The following is a 15,204-nucleotide window of genomic DNA, read 5'->3' on the forward strand; positions in this document are numbered from 1 at the left end:
AGGAGTGGGTGGGTAGGTGAGCATGGCGGGAGGAGGGTATAGGGAACTTTCGAGATAGCATTTGAAATATACATAAAGAAAATATCTAATAAAAAATAAAAGAAAACTGTTAAATTCTGTGTAAATCAAAGTAGTGACTTATAAAATAGACAAGAATACAAAAACAATGAGATCGCAGTGCTAGGGTACAGCTCAGAGGTAGAGCACAAGCCAGGGAGAGGGGAGAGAATACAAAAATAGGTTAAATGTCGGAAGTCAGTGGACTTAGTTCCACAATTTATCTCACCACCAAATAAACTACTCCAAAAGTGAACGTGCCCTCCAACACACGCCTCGTTCGTTCTCCTGTAAAACAAAGTTTGCAAATGGAAGAGAGCGGCTGTGTAGTCTCGGGATCACCCTGCAAAGCACTGACACTCAGGCTATGGAGTCAAGGATTAAAAGTCCAGTCAGAAGAAAATGCTTCCAGTGAAAGCAACCTACAAAGCAATGAAACTGAATAAAATCTACAGTTTACAAACACTCAATTCTACAGAGAGCCGCAGAAATGTGTTGGTATAATCCTGTAACACTGAGTGAATCCATTCACTATCCCATCTGATGCATGAAACCAAGCACTGCCTAGTTAGACACTCCCTTGTTTGGGGGAGGGGCACACTGCACACACCCTCCCCTACACTCTTCCCTATTCTCTTGAGACAGGGACTCTCACTGAACCTAAGCTCACCATTGTTAGCTCGGCGGGCTGGCCAGCAAGCTGCAGATACACGGAGTGTCTCAGCTCCCCTCACCACTGTGGTTACAGACACACATGCCTTCTCACATGTGTGCCACGGATCAGAGCTCGCTTACGCAGGACGTATACTTACCCACATTACAGGTATCCTTATGGAAATTGTGAACAAAATTACAATTTACACAGAGGCAATCATCTTCCATAAATCTAACCATTCAGATTCAGCTCTGTCCTATGAGAAATAAGTTACTATTTAGGCGCTTAGCTTGCGGGTATCAGGAGAATGGGTTCTGACATAAATTCCCTATCTCCAAGCCTTAGGTTTCTCCAGTCAGTTGCTAGAAGGACAAGAGGCAAAGGGATAAAATAAGTCTATATACTCACTGGCTTGATTCGAAGCTGACTATCAACCACTTCAAGAATGGCATGTCTTCTGGATACTCTTTTGTCTGTTATCTACAAAGGAAAAAAATGTCAAGTATAGCCACCTCCTGAAAAATAAGCAAACCCTTAGCCACGCATATGAAATTAGTAGGCTAGACATTAAATGTATTATTAACTCAAAAACTGCATATCAAATAACTGCCCTCATTTAACAGATAACGAAATGATGAAGAAAGGAGACCTACCAAAGTCATGAAAGAGTAAATGAATACTATAAAAGCCTGCAGTCTATCCAGCCCCAAACCCTCCAGTTCCCATACATGAAACACACCTACACACCTACACAAGAGTCCTACTAATCAATCTACCAAACAAGAAAAGTATATCCAATATGTACTGGAAACAATATGTAATAGGAAACATTTCAAATATAAAAATTCAGCTTGTCTTAAATTAAGTGGTAACTCTGAAGGGTGTGACCATACCACACAGCGAGACGCAGATAAGCAAACTGCTTATGAGGACCACATGAGGCAGTTAAAAAAAATAAACGGGGGGGAGGGGAATAGCCCAAACCAAACTCTGACATTGAAGAAGAGATCAGCATCTATGTCTTCAATATAATCACTTCCTGTTTTGAGTTAATAATGGTCAACTTACACTCACAATCATTTACCCACATCAACACTCCAAACTGCTTATATTTTAAATGCTGAACACTACTGCCCTTCCTACCTCATAGTAAACATAATAGTTGAGATTAACTTGTTTAGCCCGGTCTGACACATAAGAGAAACCTCTAAAGCAACAACTCTACCTGCCTTACGATTGGCTCATTTACCATCGAGTACTCGAAACTAAGCATGACATACAGCAGAACCAACGTTCTCTCTCAAAACATACTATAGAAATGTCTAAAGTCAAGCCCAGTAAGGCTGCAAGAACATGGAGACTGCCACAAACAGGTACTTATTTTTCAAAATCCACACTTAATAATCTGAAACACACAGCTTCACCACAGTGTGAGGACCACAAAAAGTCATTCTTCACAAAAAAGAGTTAATTTGAAAAGTTAATTTCTAGAAAAAAAGTCTTCAAAACTTCATTTAAAATATAGCTACTTCAAAGAAGTAAATATCCTAACTTTTTAAAAAAAAAAAAAAAAAAGGGCTGGTGAGATGGCTCAATGGGTAAGAGCACCCGACTGCTCTTCCGAAGGTCCAGAGTTCAAATCCCAGCAACCACATGGTGGCTCACAACCATCTGTAACAAGATCTGACGCCCTCTTCTGGAGTGTCTGAAGACAGCTACAGTTGTACTTACATATAATAAATAAATAAAACTTTAAAAAAAAAAAAAAAAACAGCTGAGAGACTCCTTCATGTTCTGTGATGTGTGCCTGACTGGGCCACAGTCAGCAGCAGTTACTAAGAACTGCCTTTATCATGTGCATCACCACATGCTGAGCTACATACTGAGACTCGCCAAATGCTACTGTGGCTACTGTTCATTCTACATATATGGGTCCTGAAAGCCCAGCGGATGTAGGTAACTTGGGTGGTCCCTCTCAGAATACCCAGTGTTCAAGATCCTTGCTCTAACTAATAAGCACAGGTGGTTTATGTGAGAAAACAGTCACATGACTAGACCCATGTAATTCAGAAGCAATCAAAGACATGCAAATCATGGCAGCTCAGAGTAAGCCGGTCCTATTCACATTTTGAGCATCAAGGCCTCATTGGTACCTCACTAACCATCAGAGGAATGCCAGGATAAAGTCATGAGATAGCAAGATGGTTCCTCTAATGGTCCTTCTTAGGCTTCTTTCCTTTTATACACTAACTATAAGCAATAATAGATCTTTTATATCTATCTTTTAAGTGTGCCTAACACTAGGAGGAAAGGGGTATTATGAATAATACAAAAGCATAGTGCGACCTCTGGTGGACACATCGTTTATTTCATTACTAACATCGGGTCTTGACTACCACCACCCTACACTCCCCCCAAAAAACGTGGTTTTGTTAGGAACATACATGCTTGTAACCCCAGCTCTTGGAAGTGAGGCAGGAAAACTGCAAGTTCAAGGGGTGCTCAGGCTATGTTGTGAGACCCTCTCTTTAAAGGCAACTATATTTAAGATAACCTAAATTCTAACATATCAACACACCCTCCAAGAATCAACAGCTAGAGCAAAACATATCAAAATCTAAAGCACAACCCGGAAACGGAAACTACAAAACTACCATGCTCATAAAAACATAAACACCAATCCAACAATCTATGTTGGAGCACAAAACTCTTATGATAATGGGGAAAAACAAAGAGAAAAGAAACCAAGAAACAGGGCAGTAAGAACACAGAAAATACCACTCAGGTGGAAAATAATGGCAGAGATTTTTAAAAACAATTTTTTGTGAATTTTTAAAATTTTATTTTTTACTATATATGTATACCTGTATGTTAGGATATGCATGTGTGTACATTGCCCAGAGAGGCAGAATTACAAGCATTTGTGAATTGCCTGACATAAGTGCTGGGAAGCCAGTCCTCTGTAATAAATTCCAGGCTCTTAATGGCTAGCCCATCTCTCCCTTGTGATATTTCAACTCGACCGCCAGGTTCTCTAGAGTGGCCTTTGTAAATGATAGGTCTTGTGGCAATGCTAAATGGTTTAATACCACCAAATATAATTTCATAGTGCAAACTGCAAACGGTTTGGTTCCTACTCCTCCCAAAGAGGGTAAAGAATATATAGCATAGTGGCCATTTGTACATGTATCACCTTTAAATGACCAGTTTATACTCCAACTTTCTCATTTGAACAAGGCTAATAAAAAGCACCTAACTCAAAAAGTTTTGGAAGTAGTAAATTAAAGTCATCTCTTTAGAACAATGACTGGTTCACTACCCAGACAACTTAAAGACAGCTACTGATACTACCAAAAGGGATACTGCTATTATTGGTAAGGCCCACCAGCCCAGCAGAGAAGGCAAGGAGATAAAAGAAGTTAGCTTAAGGGAGGTGATTAACCTTCCCTGTTATGGCTCATACAGTACCGTAAATATTGTAAGCTTTGTAGGTCAACATGCAACACATTAACCTTTAGAGTACTATACGTCTTTAAATACTAGCAGCGGTTTTGTTTAGTTGGTCTGTTTACATTTTACATCTTACAACCCGAACTTAGCTCAACTTGGATTTGGCCCTCGTTTGCCAGCTGGATAGGCTAATGATGTTAACTCGGTCCATACTCGAACCATACAGGCACCAAAAAGAAATGTCTGGGACTTGACTAACGTTGTTTGAAAACCTACTGCCCCAAACCTATAAAATCTTGACAAGCAGAGCCAAGACGCGGAGTTCCCAAGCTCAGGAGACAAGAGACAGCCTCGGCTGAGCAAGCTCTGGCTGCCCACGCCCACACTACCTCCCACACTTACTCCCAGCAGCGGCCCGCGGCCTATCACAGTCTGCCCCGGCCCCACGGGCACGCGGGGACCGCCGTCCAGAGGCTGCAGAAAGAAGTCCGAAGGCATGGCGGTAAGAGAAGGTTCCTTCGCCAGGAGATACCTCGTAGCCACCTCCCTCAGGCACGCTGGGCATGGCCCGAAGGGGTGTGAAACCCGAGGCTCCTTTCCTGGTGAGTGTGCTTCTTCCCTTTCCGGAATCCCCACTCCTTGAGAGCCTGTGATTCGTGCAGGGAATACCTGTCAACAGACCGCCAAACTACAGCTTAAAAACTGGAACGCACACCCACAATCTTCCAGCACTTCCTCTCACAGGACTCATGGAACGCTGGGTCTTGTAGTTCCTGACACCTCCCTTCGGCTCCTTTCCGGAGTACAGACTGCATGGAAAAACTACCAATCCCAGAAGGCAATACGCGCATCTCTGCGCCTAGGTTGATTCGTGCTTGGGCAGGGGTGGGGCTAGAGTAGTGCTGACGTCAAGGCCTTAGGAGAGGGTTGGCCTGAGTTTTTAAATGAACCACAGTGCTGGCCCGTGGCCCTGTGACTTCAACAGGGGGATGTTCTTTTCCCAATGGAGTATGATGTGTGTATCTGCTTCTTCCCCTTCTCTTCCATAAGGAGACAGCTTCGGCTAGAATAAGGCCTCCGTGGCAGGACTGTCTTCCCTACTCCAAGAAGTATGTCTGGACTTAGATTTTTAGGGTTCAGCCTCAAGAGGGTCATTAACTTTCCTGTGCAGGCGCCCCATACTCATTTGGGGATGGATCTGCAGCCAGTGGAGCTTCTATTTTCAAAGGCCTGGCTCAGACACTTGGCCCACGGGGCCGGAGAATCTTCCTTCTCTATAAAAGAGGCATATTCTCTGGCTGGGATCTGTAGCAGGCCTGTCTTTCTCTTTGGTGGAGGCCTGGACTGGGGGAAGCAAACCTAGGGTCCGAGGGTGGGGGGCAAACCTACAGGGACGGGATGGAGGGGAAAGGTGGTCTTTTCTATGGAGAAGCCAGTTGCTAAGCTCAGGGCTCCCAGCTAGAGGGAACTTTCTCTTTGGAGGAAGCCTGGCCCAGAGTTTGGCACTGCTCTCTTAAGATCTTTTCCTTTCTTGTGGCTGAGGACAGCCTCAGCTAGGCCTGTGTCTGGAGGGCTTTCTCTTCCATATTAAAGCCTGTACTACAGGACTCTGCAGAAGGTCATGGAGTTGGAGTCTTATCCCCTAATGCCTCCAGGAGGCACAAGGTCTTCTCTTCCCCAAGAGGCCACCTTGTCACAAGCCTAGGGGAAATGGAGTTATTCTAAAGAGTCACTGTGACCCTCATTTTGGCTCTCAGAACAGTGGGCCTTAAGAGACTGGAATTTTCCTTAGTAATCTCATGCTGGATTAAAAAGTCAAAAGGCAGACCCATCAAGACGAGAGACTTTCCCCCGGAGAGATTTCACAGTCCCGTCAATTTGTCAGAATGCCTTGCTGAAGCACTAGAACCTCAGCAGTAATGGGCAGGGCCACACCTTGCAACTGGAGATGGCTCAGATATTCAAATGCTGGCCCCCTACTTAAACCTTAGCCTTACTTTAGGAGGCTGAAGATGAACTTGGGGACCTTGGAGCTCTTTGTCCCTCTTCCTAATCAAAACTCCAATGAAATCTATACAGAACCAGAAAACCAAAATTAACTTGGGGGGCAGAAGGGAAGTCAGGCCAAGAACTCCAGGCAGGAACATGGAGGCAGGAACCGATGCAGAGGCTGTGAAAGATGTTGCTTTCTGGCTTATTCCTCAAGGCTTGCTAAATCTGCTTTCTTATGCAACCAATGACCAGTTGCCCAGGGGTGACGCCAATCCCACAGCAATCAGTAATCAAGAAAGTAGCCCGAAGACCTGCCTATTGTCTCCATTGAAATTCCCTCTTCCTCGATGACCCTGGCTTGTGTTACACTGACAAAAAGTCTAACTAGGACACTAACCCTAATCCCTCATTCTTATCCTAGGTCCTGTCCATGACTCAGATCCTAACCCTTAACCTTTCCCATAACCACAGCGGGCAGTTGGTGAGTGGCAGACTGCATATAGTGGTTAGCACTAGGTCCATATGGAATAAGAAACTTTTTCCATGTTTGTCAGTCTGTCCTGCTTGTGGACTGGCTCATTTAGTAGAACAGAGTAAGAACAGAGATTCAAAAGCTGGGTGGGGCAGTTAGGAAAGCAAGCAGCCTGGAGAAGAGCTCTGCTGACACAGGACTTCTGGAAGCCATAGGTGGTTCTGAGCATGAAAGACCTGGGCACTTCTGTTGGAGGCAGGTACTGGAAACCAGGTAGACTCATTGAGCAGTGGTCATGGAGTCTGTAGCAGTCAATGAGAGGGTTGAGCTGCCCAGCTAGTCTAGAATGATAGATAACCCTGTGCTCTAGGTTTGTCCCAAGACTATTTCCCCAGCAGAAAGCCTCACTGGCTACACACATACACACACCATATATTCCATATGGCTGGTTGCTGCTCTCTGATAATCTGAGGGAACCGTGCTATCCAGAAGGAGCCTACATGCCCAAGATAGGCGAACACAAGAGCTCCATGCTGCCAGTCCTTCACTCACAACACTGTGAGCGTCCTGCAGAGAGCTGAAAGGAGGCATAGGGAACAAAGAAATCATTGCCTGGAGGCTTCAAGGCTTACTAAGCTGGATCATAGACTTGGGGGGAGAGGCAATCTTGGTGTTTGTGCACCTCAATTTGGGGTGAGTAGGCACAGCACATGAGCCCCTCACATTTGCATTCCCTTCTCGTATTTCTATTACAGCGGGATACAACTAGCCTCTAGACTTCTCCAGGGATGTTGGATGAGCACTTCAATGCCCGATTCCATCTCTGCCCTGTCTACCTGGAAACCCTACTTGGCTGTGTCAAGTGGGTCAATTAGGATATGGTTGGAAGAGTAATTGTTGTCTGTCGTGTTAGGACAGTGTGAGCAAGCTAGAAGTGAACATGTATTAATTTGGTCAAACTGTTAAGATGCTCTTGGAAGATAATTTTGGAAGATAAAAACACCCTGCTGGCCTGGGATGCAGCATCCACCATCCCAGCAGCCACATGATTCTTTTGTGCCTACTGTCCACCTTTGAGGCCAGATCTAGAACAGAAACTGATCACCATGGGCTGGGGCAGCTGGCCTGTAGAACCTGCATGTTGAGGGTTTCAATAGTCTCCTTCTGGAAATTTCCAGGTAGAGAAAAGCTCCCTGAAATAAAGAGGAGTCACCCAGCTAGGGTTAGATGCAGGAGCTGCTCTGTGGAGCTCTTGTTACTAAAAGCAGCATTGAGCCCACTAAGTGCTGGCCTAGGGTTTTAGACAAATTTCTGGGTCTTGGGGTTGCATTGACAGACCAACCGACACCAGACTCCCACAACACTGAGGGAGAGTTCGTCATGGGTCCCAGATGCTGAAAGGCAAAGTGTGACTGAGACAGCAGAGGTGTAGTTCTGAAAGGGCCATTGGCGGCAGCCGGGGTTCACAATGAGCATCTGCTCCAGACCACTGTGAGAAACAGCAGATGTTAAAGTGACTAACATTCTCATCCACCTATAGGAGATGAAAGCCACGCTATCACCCGCCAGCTGCTCCATCCACACTGGGCACTGGAATCATAACCAGGTGAACCCCACATGCCCCGCTATTTAAAAAACAAAACAAGACAGGCCAGACACACAGAACAGTTTGCTCTTGGAACCAGTGTGTATTTGTAACAGGGTTATGGGTACTGAGAATGGCCCCTTCCTTATACTACATTTTAATGAAACCAACGGCTGTGGAAGGTGGGATTTGGGTGGTATAGTCCCAGTGAAGATCCACGAGATGCAGAGGTTAGGCGAGACAGAGTCTTTAGTACCAGATGATGGTCACTAAGAGAGAATAAGTCTTGAGGGTGCGTAGAAGAACTTTCAGGGGAACTAAGTGGCTTTGATGCAACTCGACTGCGCCAACGCCGTCCGGAAGACCCAATGTTTGCCTTTCGCCTCCTACCTGAGAGAAGACAGGCAGGTGAGTGATGAGCCCATGCACCAAGCACCCTTACTCATGGCTTGCCTGTATGTTCCTCACCCTGTCCAGGAAGCAATGCAGTCACTTAACACCTACTGGGTAGCACGCTCTTCACGTAGCATCCCAGAGCAGCCAACAGGCATCTACCTCACAGAGAAGGAAATGGTCTCCCAGATTTTAAGCCACTTGTTCCTCCAGGCAGCAGAAGCTTAGTCAGGGTATGAAGTACCTTTTGAGCCAGGTGTTCTGACCCCAGCCACCATGCCCAGTATTCAGAGGTCACTTCAGAGCTCTCAATGGCCATCCTTTCTGACCCCAGCTGTGCTGTTTCTATTGGCTAGTGTGTTCTGCATGGAAGGCTATGCCCAGAATCTCTTCACTGTGTACCAGCTGGACAAGCATAATTGAGGTAATGCTGGAGGGGGTAAAGGGCCCAAGGCCAGGCACTGTCTGTGAGGCCATTTCAGCTCTGTTCCCAGGGTTTTCTGCCAAGAGAGCAGTGGTGCTCACAACAGCAAGGCGGGGCAGCTCAAGCTCATCTCTGTAGATGGAAGCCCCCTCTGCAGGCCCTGCTGATGTCTGCCCAGGGGAGGTCACTAGAGTAGAATATGGGCCTTTGACCTGTATCACTAATGCCTGGATTCCAGCTGGTGTGAATTTGCCGTTTTCTGCAGCAGCTGCAGATCTTGCTCCTGGGGAATATGGGACCTGTGTCCCTTTCTCTATCTGGAATGCTCTTCCCCCTCTATAGCTTCTGGCCATATCTTGTAACATGTATCTGGGGTCTGCTTGACCTAGTGGCCTATATTGCTCAGCCCTATCACCAGTAATAATGGAGAGGGCATTGGGCCCCACTGAGGAAAGAGACACACATGGTCTACTGACACTCTGCAATCCAGATAAGGTAGAACATGGCCTGCAGGACTCTGACAAGCCACAGACGATAGCAAAATGGCTTCTCCCTCCAGGAGTCAATTGCTGATCAGGGCTTTCTCCCCTTCTTCTCTTCTTTTGTAAGCTCTTAGAGCTTTGAGGAGAGTTCAGTTAGAGGCAGCTTCCTGGGATGGGAATTTGTGGGATCGTTAAAACCACCCTCCTTCAGCCCATGTGTATGAGATTACTGTACAGACATGTCACCCACGCTTCTCTCCATGCAGAAAAAAAAAGTGTCCTAGTTGGTCTTTTAGAAGTGTACATAAGCCTGTGTCTATCTCTAAACAGAGCATTCTGAGGAAGGATGGGATCCCTGTACCCTGTTCTGGGCCATGTGGCTCATGCCTGTAATCCCAGCACTTAAAAGGTAGAGGCGTGGGCTGGAGAGATGGCTCAGCAGTTAAGAGCACTGACTGTTCTTCCAAAGGTCCTGAGTTCAATTCCCAGTAACCACATGGTGCCCCACAACCACCCATAATGAGGTCTGACGCCCTCTTCTGGTGTGTCTGAAGACAACTACAGTGTATTTATCTATAATAATAAACTTATCAACAAGAGTATAACATATCATAATTTGAGTCCCTTTCAGTCTTCAGGTCCTGGGCCTATGACCCCCTCTAAACCAGCTTTTCATGCACGACCCTGAGAAGCCTTTGTTGATAGTCTCTAGGCCCCCTTTTTTCACTGTGTGAGATGAGGCCCTATAATAAATATAATAATAAATAAATCTTTGAAAATAAAAAAAAAGAGGTAGGGGCATGAGGACCATGTGTACAAAGTCAGCCCCAGCTACACAGTGAGTTCAAGGCCAGCCTAAGCTACTTGAAACCCTGACTGAAAATAGAAAGAAAAAAAAAGTGGAGCTCTTGGAGTCATTAGGGAGACTGTCTCTCACCTGCATGTACTGAAGGGCTTTCTCCTTCCTTAAGAAGCCACATAGGTTTGAGGTGAGGCCCTGCAACTATGGAGACCACAGATTCTAAATATAGCATGCAATTGCTGCTGTCTGCTGTGTGAGGCTGCACCAATTCTTTAGACGGTACCAGAGTGGAAACTAAGGCTCATAGGGAATTGAAGCATTGGCAGCCATTTCTACTAGTTCACACAATCAGAGATAGCTATGAAGCTGTGTCCATATTACTCGTAGAAACTAAAGCCAAAATGCACTTACAATGTGTCAGAAGCACTTATCAACAAAAGAGTATAACATATCATAATTTGAGTCCCTTTCAGTCTTCAGGTCCTGAGCCTATGACCCCCTCTAAACCAGCTTTTCATGCACGACCCTGAGAAGCCTTTGTTGATAGCCTCTAGGCCCCCTTTTTTTCACTGTGTGAGATGAGGTCCTAGAGCCAAGAAGTAGTGCCCTCCCACAGCCCTAACGCTCTCAGCAGGAGTTCTCGTCAGAGCTGCCTCCCAGTCATGGGGGAAATGGCACCACCTTGAACTGTGGCCATGTGGGCATGTTCCCATATAAGAGTTCTCATTTCTCTCATGATTGGCCTCGCTGGTTGCAGAAGACAGTAATAGCAGGCTGCTCTTCTCCAGGCAATTTTCTGCTGCTGTGCAGGACACTCAGGGTCCTGATGCAACATGTCTGGCAGACAAGCCTCTGCCTGGTTTTAGGGCTCTCAGGAGCAAAGGAGATCCGACTCTTTTTCTCTATTTAGCTTGGATTCTTGAGATAGACAGAGGGGAGATTGGGATCATGAGAGCTGGGCTGGCCCAAGCATCCTGCTAGGGCTGTGACTTGGAAATTAACTTTACTGAGATTAGTAAGTCAGCTAGGGGACTAACAAATTAACAAAGGGGAACTTTGTACAAGTGGACAGATACCTTTGAAGAACCAGTGAAGAGAGGCTAATGGAAAAATACATGAGGGAAGCTTGGGAGAGCCTTTAACCCCTGCTCTCAGCAGCCCTGTGGCATGTGTTGGTCTGTAGGACAGTTACACCAGGCTGTCCATTTACCCATCTGGATTTCAGAGGCTTAGATTCTAGTTCGGTTCTCCTCTGTTTTTCTTGATGGGAGTGGGTAAGCTCTCACATGAACTTCTTTCTTGTCTTTACAGGGAGGTTCAGCTGGAAAGGCCAGCAGTGGAATCCAGTGGCGAGCCTGGCATTCTGTGCTGTGTGCTGCTCATTCACCAGAGCCTTGTCTACAGCACCACTGACTCTGAACGGGGGCAGCAGCACACAGGTTCTCTCCAGTCTCAGAAACACAAGGGCCTGCCCCGAAGGTCAGGAGCAGCATCCACACTTAGGGAGAGAGCACCTGTCAGGCAAGTTATCACTGCTTCCGGTTTCGTGGAACTATTCCAATGTAGCCAGGTCCCTCTGGAGTCCAGAAGAGAGATCCTCTTGTTTATTGAATCTGGCATTCTCTGATATTTTTGGTCTGGCAAACCTCACCGCTAGATAAATGTATATACTCTCCCTGAACAAAGTTTCAGCTTCTTTTAGAGAAAGAAAAAATATGTTCTCTATAAACAGACTGTATAAAGGACAACAAAAGGACTTGGGAGACTGGTTAAGCAAGACCTATGCCTCTGATACTATTCACTTTTTTCTAGTAATTCCAGCAGCATCTAGAACTAGAATGAAGTAGTTAGAAGTTCCTCGTGAGCTTCCCAGGTCTCTGCTCTGAGCTTGCCAGGGGTCCAGAGGCCAGTCCCATGTCACAGTGTTGAAACTTCACAAGCTACTAATATACCTTCTAATCTCCCATTTTATAGCCAAGAAATTGGGCCCAAAGAGATTTGTCCAGAAGCATTCAATCAGCACCCCACACACAGACCTACAGCCCAGGTATCCTGAGTTTCAGCCCTACATCTACCAGACCCATTCCGAATCCTGGTTTCTTAACCCAGAAAGGATGACTACAAATGCAAACCCAGCACACAGTGCTAAAGATGCCCAGTGGACCCGAGCTCTGTCTGCCTGCAGTTCCTCCAGGCTCAGCTCAGAGGTGTTATCTTACCAGATGCACGCTTTGGAGATGGAAGACGAGGCAACTTAAAGTAGAGTGGTGGCTTCTTATACAGGTCAAAATCCAGGTGGCGCTGGCTCCAGCTCCACCTATCCCGATCCAACACAGGCTTCAGCACATTAGTAAACAGTGCGTTTTCCTGCCACTCCTAAAGAAGAGCAGCAAGTGAGTAAGACGGAAGGACATCCCGAAGCACCCCCGACTTGAGGCCCTGCTCCTCCCTGAAGACCTCATTTAGCTCTCTGATGGGTGGCAGTTTAAGATCCTGCTGGCTGCTTCCAGTGCTGCTCTGAAGACCCCATACTTGGAACCCACCGGCTGTGAGCCAGGCCTGGCGGGACTTCTTCTGGGCTTTCTTCTCCTCTTCCTTTGGGTCCTGAAAATCCACCATAGCTGAGAGGTAATTCTGTGAATACGTGAATCTCTTTCTTGGCTCCTAGAAGTGAGGAGACAACTTCTTGTGAGAACAGTATTAAATAGGGCTTAGTAACAACCAAGCTACCAAGCAGGTATCAGAAACATCTAGAGACATACAGACACAAAGTCCTGACACTCTGTACTCAATCAGGCAGACCTGTGAGGGTCACATCATTGTCTCCTTTGACAGAGAAATCTGTTTTCTACGTGTATTGGGTGCTAAAACCCTAAATGGTTTTTCTTATGGCTGACAGATGTCTCCATAGCAACACAGTGTTTCCCCAGAAGAACGGCTTCTATACTGTTCTCAACCATGTGTGTCTGAGAATGTGCTGGGCACCTCTGGTTCTCTCTAGAGCATGGAGAGGCACACTCTTCTCCTCTCACCCGATCCTTTGTCCACTGTCCCTAAGTGGTTGACTTCACCCACCCTTGGTCAGAGAAAGAAAAGCTTTATGTATGATGGTTTGAATGAAAATGCCCCTCCCCCAGGCTCATATATTTGAATGCTCAGTCATCAGGGAGTGGAACTGTTTGGGAAGAATTAGGAGATGTGGCCTTGTTGGAGGAGGTGTCCCAATGGGAGGTGGACTTGGAGATTTCAAAAGCACGCGCCAGCCCGTGTCTCTTTCTCTCTTCCAGTTGCTCATTTGCTCAGCCCTGGGGATCAGGAGGTGAAGCTCTCAGCTTCTGCTCCAGCACCATGCCTGTCTGCTTCTCACCAGGATGGTTATCGACTAACCCTCAGCCCCCAATTAAATGCTTTCTTATCAGAGTTGCCTTGGTCATGGTGTCTCTTCACAGCAACAGAAGAGTAAGTCAGTGTGTTAGCCAGCTGCCGGGTCGCTCACCTTGGCCATCTCTTTAAGCATCTGCTTCTTAGCAAGCTCTGTGGAATTCATGGTCTGGGCGCTGTAGTTGTGGACAGTTTTGTTCTCAGGAATGGCAATTCTAATGACTTTCCTTATTGGCTTTTGAGACTTCTTGGTGAACTGGTAGGCTTCTGTGATATTTTTCTGAAGAGATAGATACAAGTTGTTACCCATACCAGACCCTTCTCATGTACAGTAAATGTTCTCTGACACAGAGCCAAAGTGCAGAAACTGGTCAAAAATCCTCCAGTTCCAGTGGAGTTTACAGTCACACAGCCATGACAAAAGGCCAACTAGTCCAACTTGTCACTGTCCAAAGTGGAATTTGGGGGAATAAAATCTTGAGACTTCCCAAGGACACTAACTACACCACACACTGAACCTCTATTACTGCATACACCTAGTAGAAATTATTAAAAAAAAACTTACAGTTCAAATGGTCAGAAGTATGAGGCCCTTTCATGATGTAGATAGGGGACCCTGTGTCCTAAGGCAGCCATAGCTGACTTTTAGTACTGTATTTCACAGGGTATATCAGGAACAATAGGATTCTCCAGAAAACCTGGTAAGGAAATGAAAACTATTCCCTCTCCAGAAAGGATGGTGAGAAAATAAGTTGAAGGATGGTGAACCTGTGAGTTTCCTGGGGAATTATAAATAAAATAACTTGAACATGGTGTATACACCAGTAAAGCCAGCACCTGAAAGGCCAAGGCAGGAGGATCATGTGTTTGAAGGCAGCTGAGCTACACAAAGAGAACCTGACTAAAACAAAAACAAGGTCTGGGCATGGCAGATCCATGGTAGAGCCCTTGCCTAGTCTGGCAAGGACCTGGTTCAATGACCAGGAGCAACAGGAGAAAAAATGAAAAAGAAATAGAGAAAAAGAGATGAGATTGACTGACATGAGATTAAAAAGAAATGAAAGATGAAACAGGAAACAAGGCAGGAGAATATGGGTGGGACCAGAAAGGGGAAACACGGCTCAGAGAAGCCAATCCATACTCTCTCCTTGCCTGTCATTTGCCTCCTGAATTTGCAACAATAACTACCTTCTGCTCAACAAAAAGCATTTAAGGTCCAAATGGTTACCTAAACATAAGCCGGTGGCTGGGCTAGAGTCCCAAGGAAGACCACGATATAGTCAGAAGAAGGGTTACAATTGTTATTCACACACAAGGAAAGCACCCATGCAAGCTAGATGTGGCTGCTGTGGCTTTCAGCAGCAGAGCCAAGGCAGGCAAGGGTCAGTGCACAGCAAGGAGACTAGCAAAAGGTGTCACTGGATCTAGTCATGGCCATATGGACCATAGGTAAGAACATTTTGTTATTTTTCTATGTTCCCTCCTGTCTTAGTTAGGGTTTTACTGCTGTG

The 15,204-nt window shown here is 46.0% G+C and overlaps 2 protein-coding genes and 1 non-coding gene across 8 annotated transcripts in view; 1 reads left to right on the forward strand and 2 right to left on the reverse strand.

Annotated features, from left to right (window-relative positions):
• Aplf (aprataxin and PNKP like factor) overlaps nt 1-4,942 on the reverse strand; it is a 43,813-nt gene extending 38,871 nt beyond the window's left edge. The window contains exons 1-2 of one of the 5 annotated variants that reach the window (NM_001372332.1): nt 4,565-4,866; nt 1,121-1,192 (exon numbers count right to left, since the gene is read on the reverse strand). In NM_001372332.1, the coding sequence (NP_001359261.1) occupies nt 1,121-1,192; nt 4,565-4,660 (168 nt within the window). In that variant the 5' untranslated portion in view covers nt 4,661-4,866. Of the gene's footprint in view, nt 1-1,120; nt 1,193-1,459; nt 2,135-4,564 lie in introns of those variants that run through there. The other 4 variants (NM_024251.4, NM_001170489.1, XM_006506656.4 and 1 more) reach the window with 4 other exon arrangements.
• Nucleotides 4,943-5,074: 132 nt separating this feature from the next.
• Nucleotides 5,075-13,867, forward strand: E230015B07Rik. Its single transcript, XR_003956325.1, has 4 exons — nt 5,075-5,271; nt 7,382-8,619; nt 11,624-12,940; nt 13,600-13,867. It is a non-coding gene; the product is annotated as an RIKEN cDNA E230015B07 gene (transcript).
• The window catches only part of 1810020O05Rik (Riken cDNA 1810020O05 gene), a 47,158-nt gene continuing 40,248 nt past the window's right edge, over nt 8,295-15,204 (reverse strand). The window contains exons 12-15 of one of the 2 annotated variants that reach the window (NR_045482.2): nt 13,809-13,973; nt 12,856-12,976; nt 12,532-12,688; nt 8,295-8,601 (exon numbers count right to left, since the gene is read on the reverse strand). Coding sequence is in view for 1 of the 2 variants with exons in the window: in NM_001384219.1 (NP_001371148.1) it covers nt 8,369-8,601; nt 12,532-12,688; nt 12,770-12,976; nt 13,809-13,973 (762 nt within the window). In the remaining variant the exon portion in view is untranslated. Of the gene's footprint in view, nt 8,602-12,531; nt 12,689-12,769; nt 12,977-13,808; nt 13,974-15,204 lie in introns of both variants that reach the window. The other variant, NM_001384219.1, reaches the window with a different exon arrangement.

Source organism: Mus musculus, chromosome 6 (genome assembly GCF_000001635.26).
Source record: "Mus musculus strain C57BL/6J chromosome 6, GRCm38.p6 C57BL/6J".
Lineage (NCBI taxonomy): Eukaryota > Metazoa > Chordata > Mammalia > Rodentia > Muridae > Mus > Mus musculus.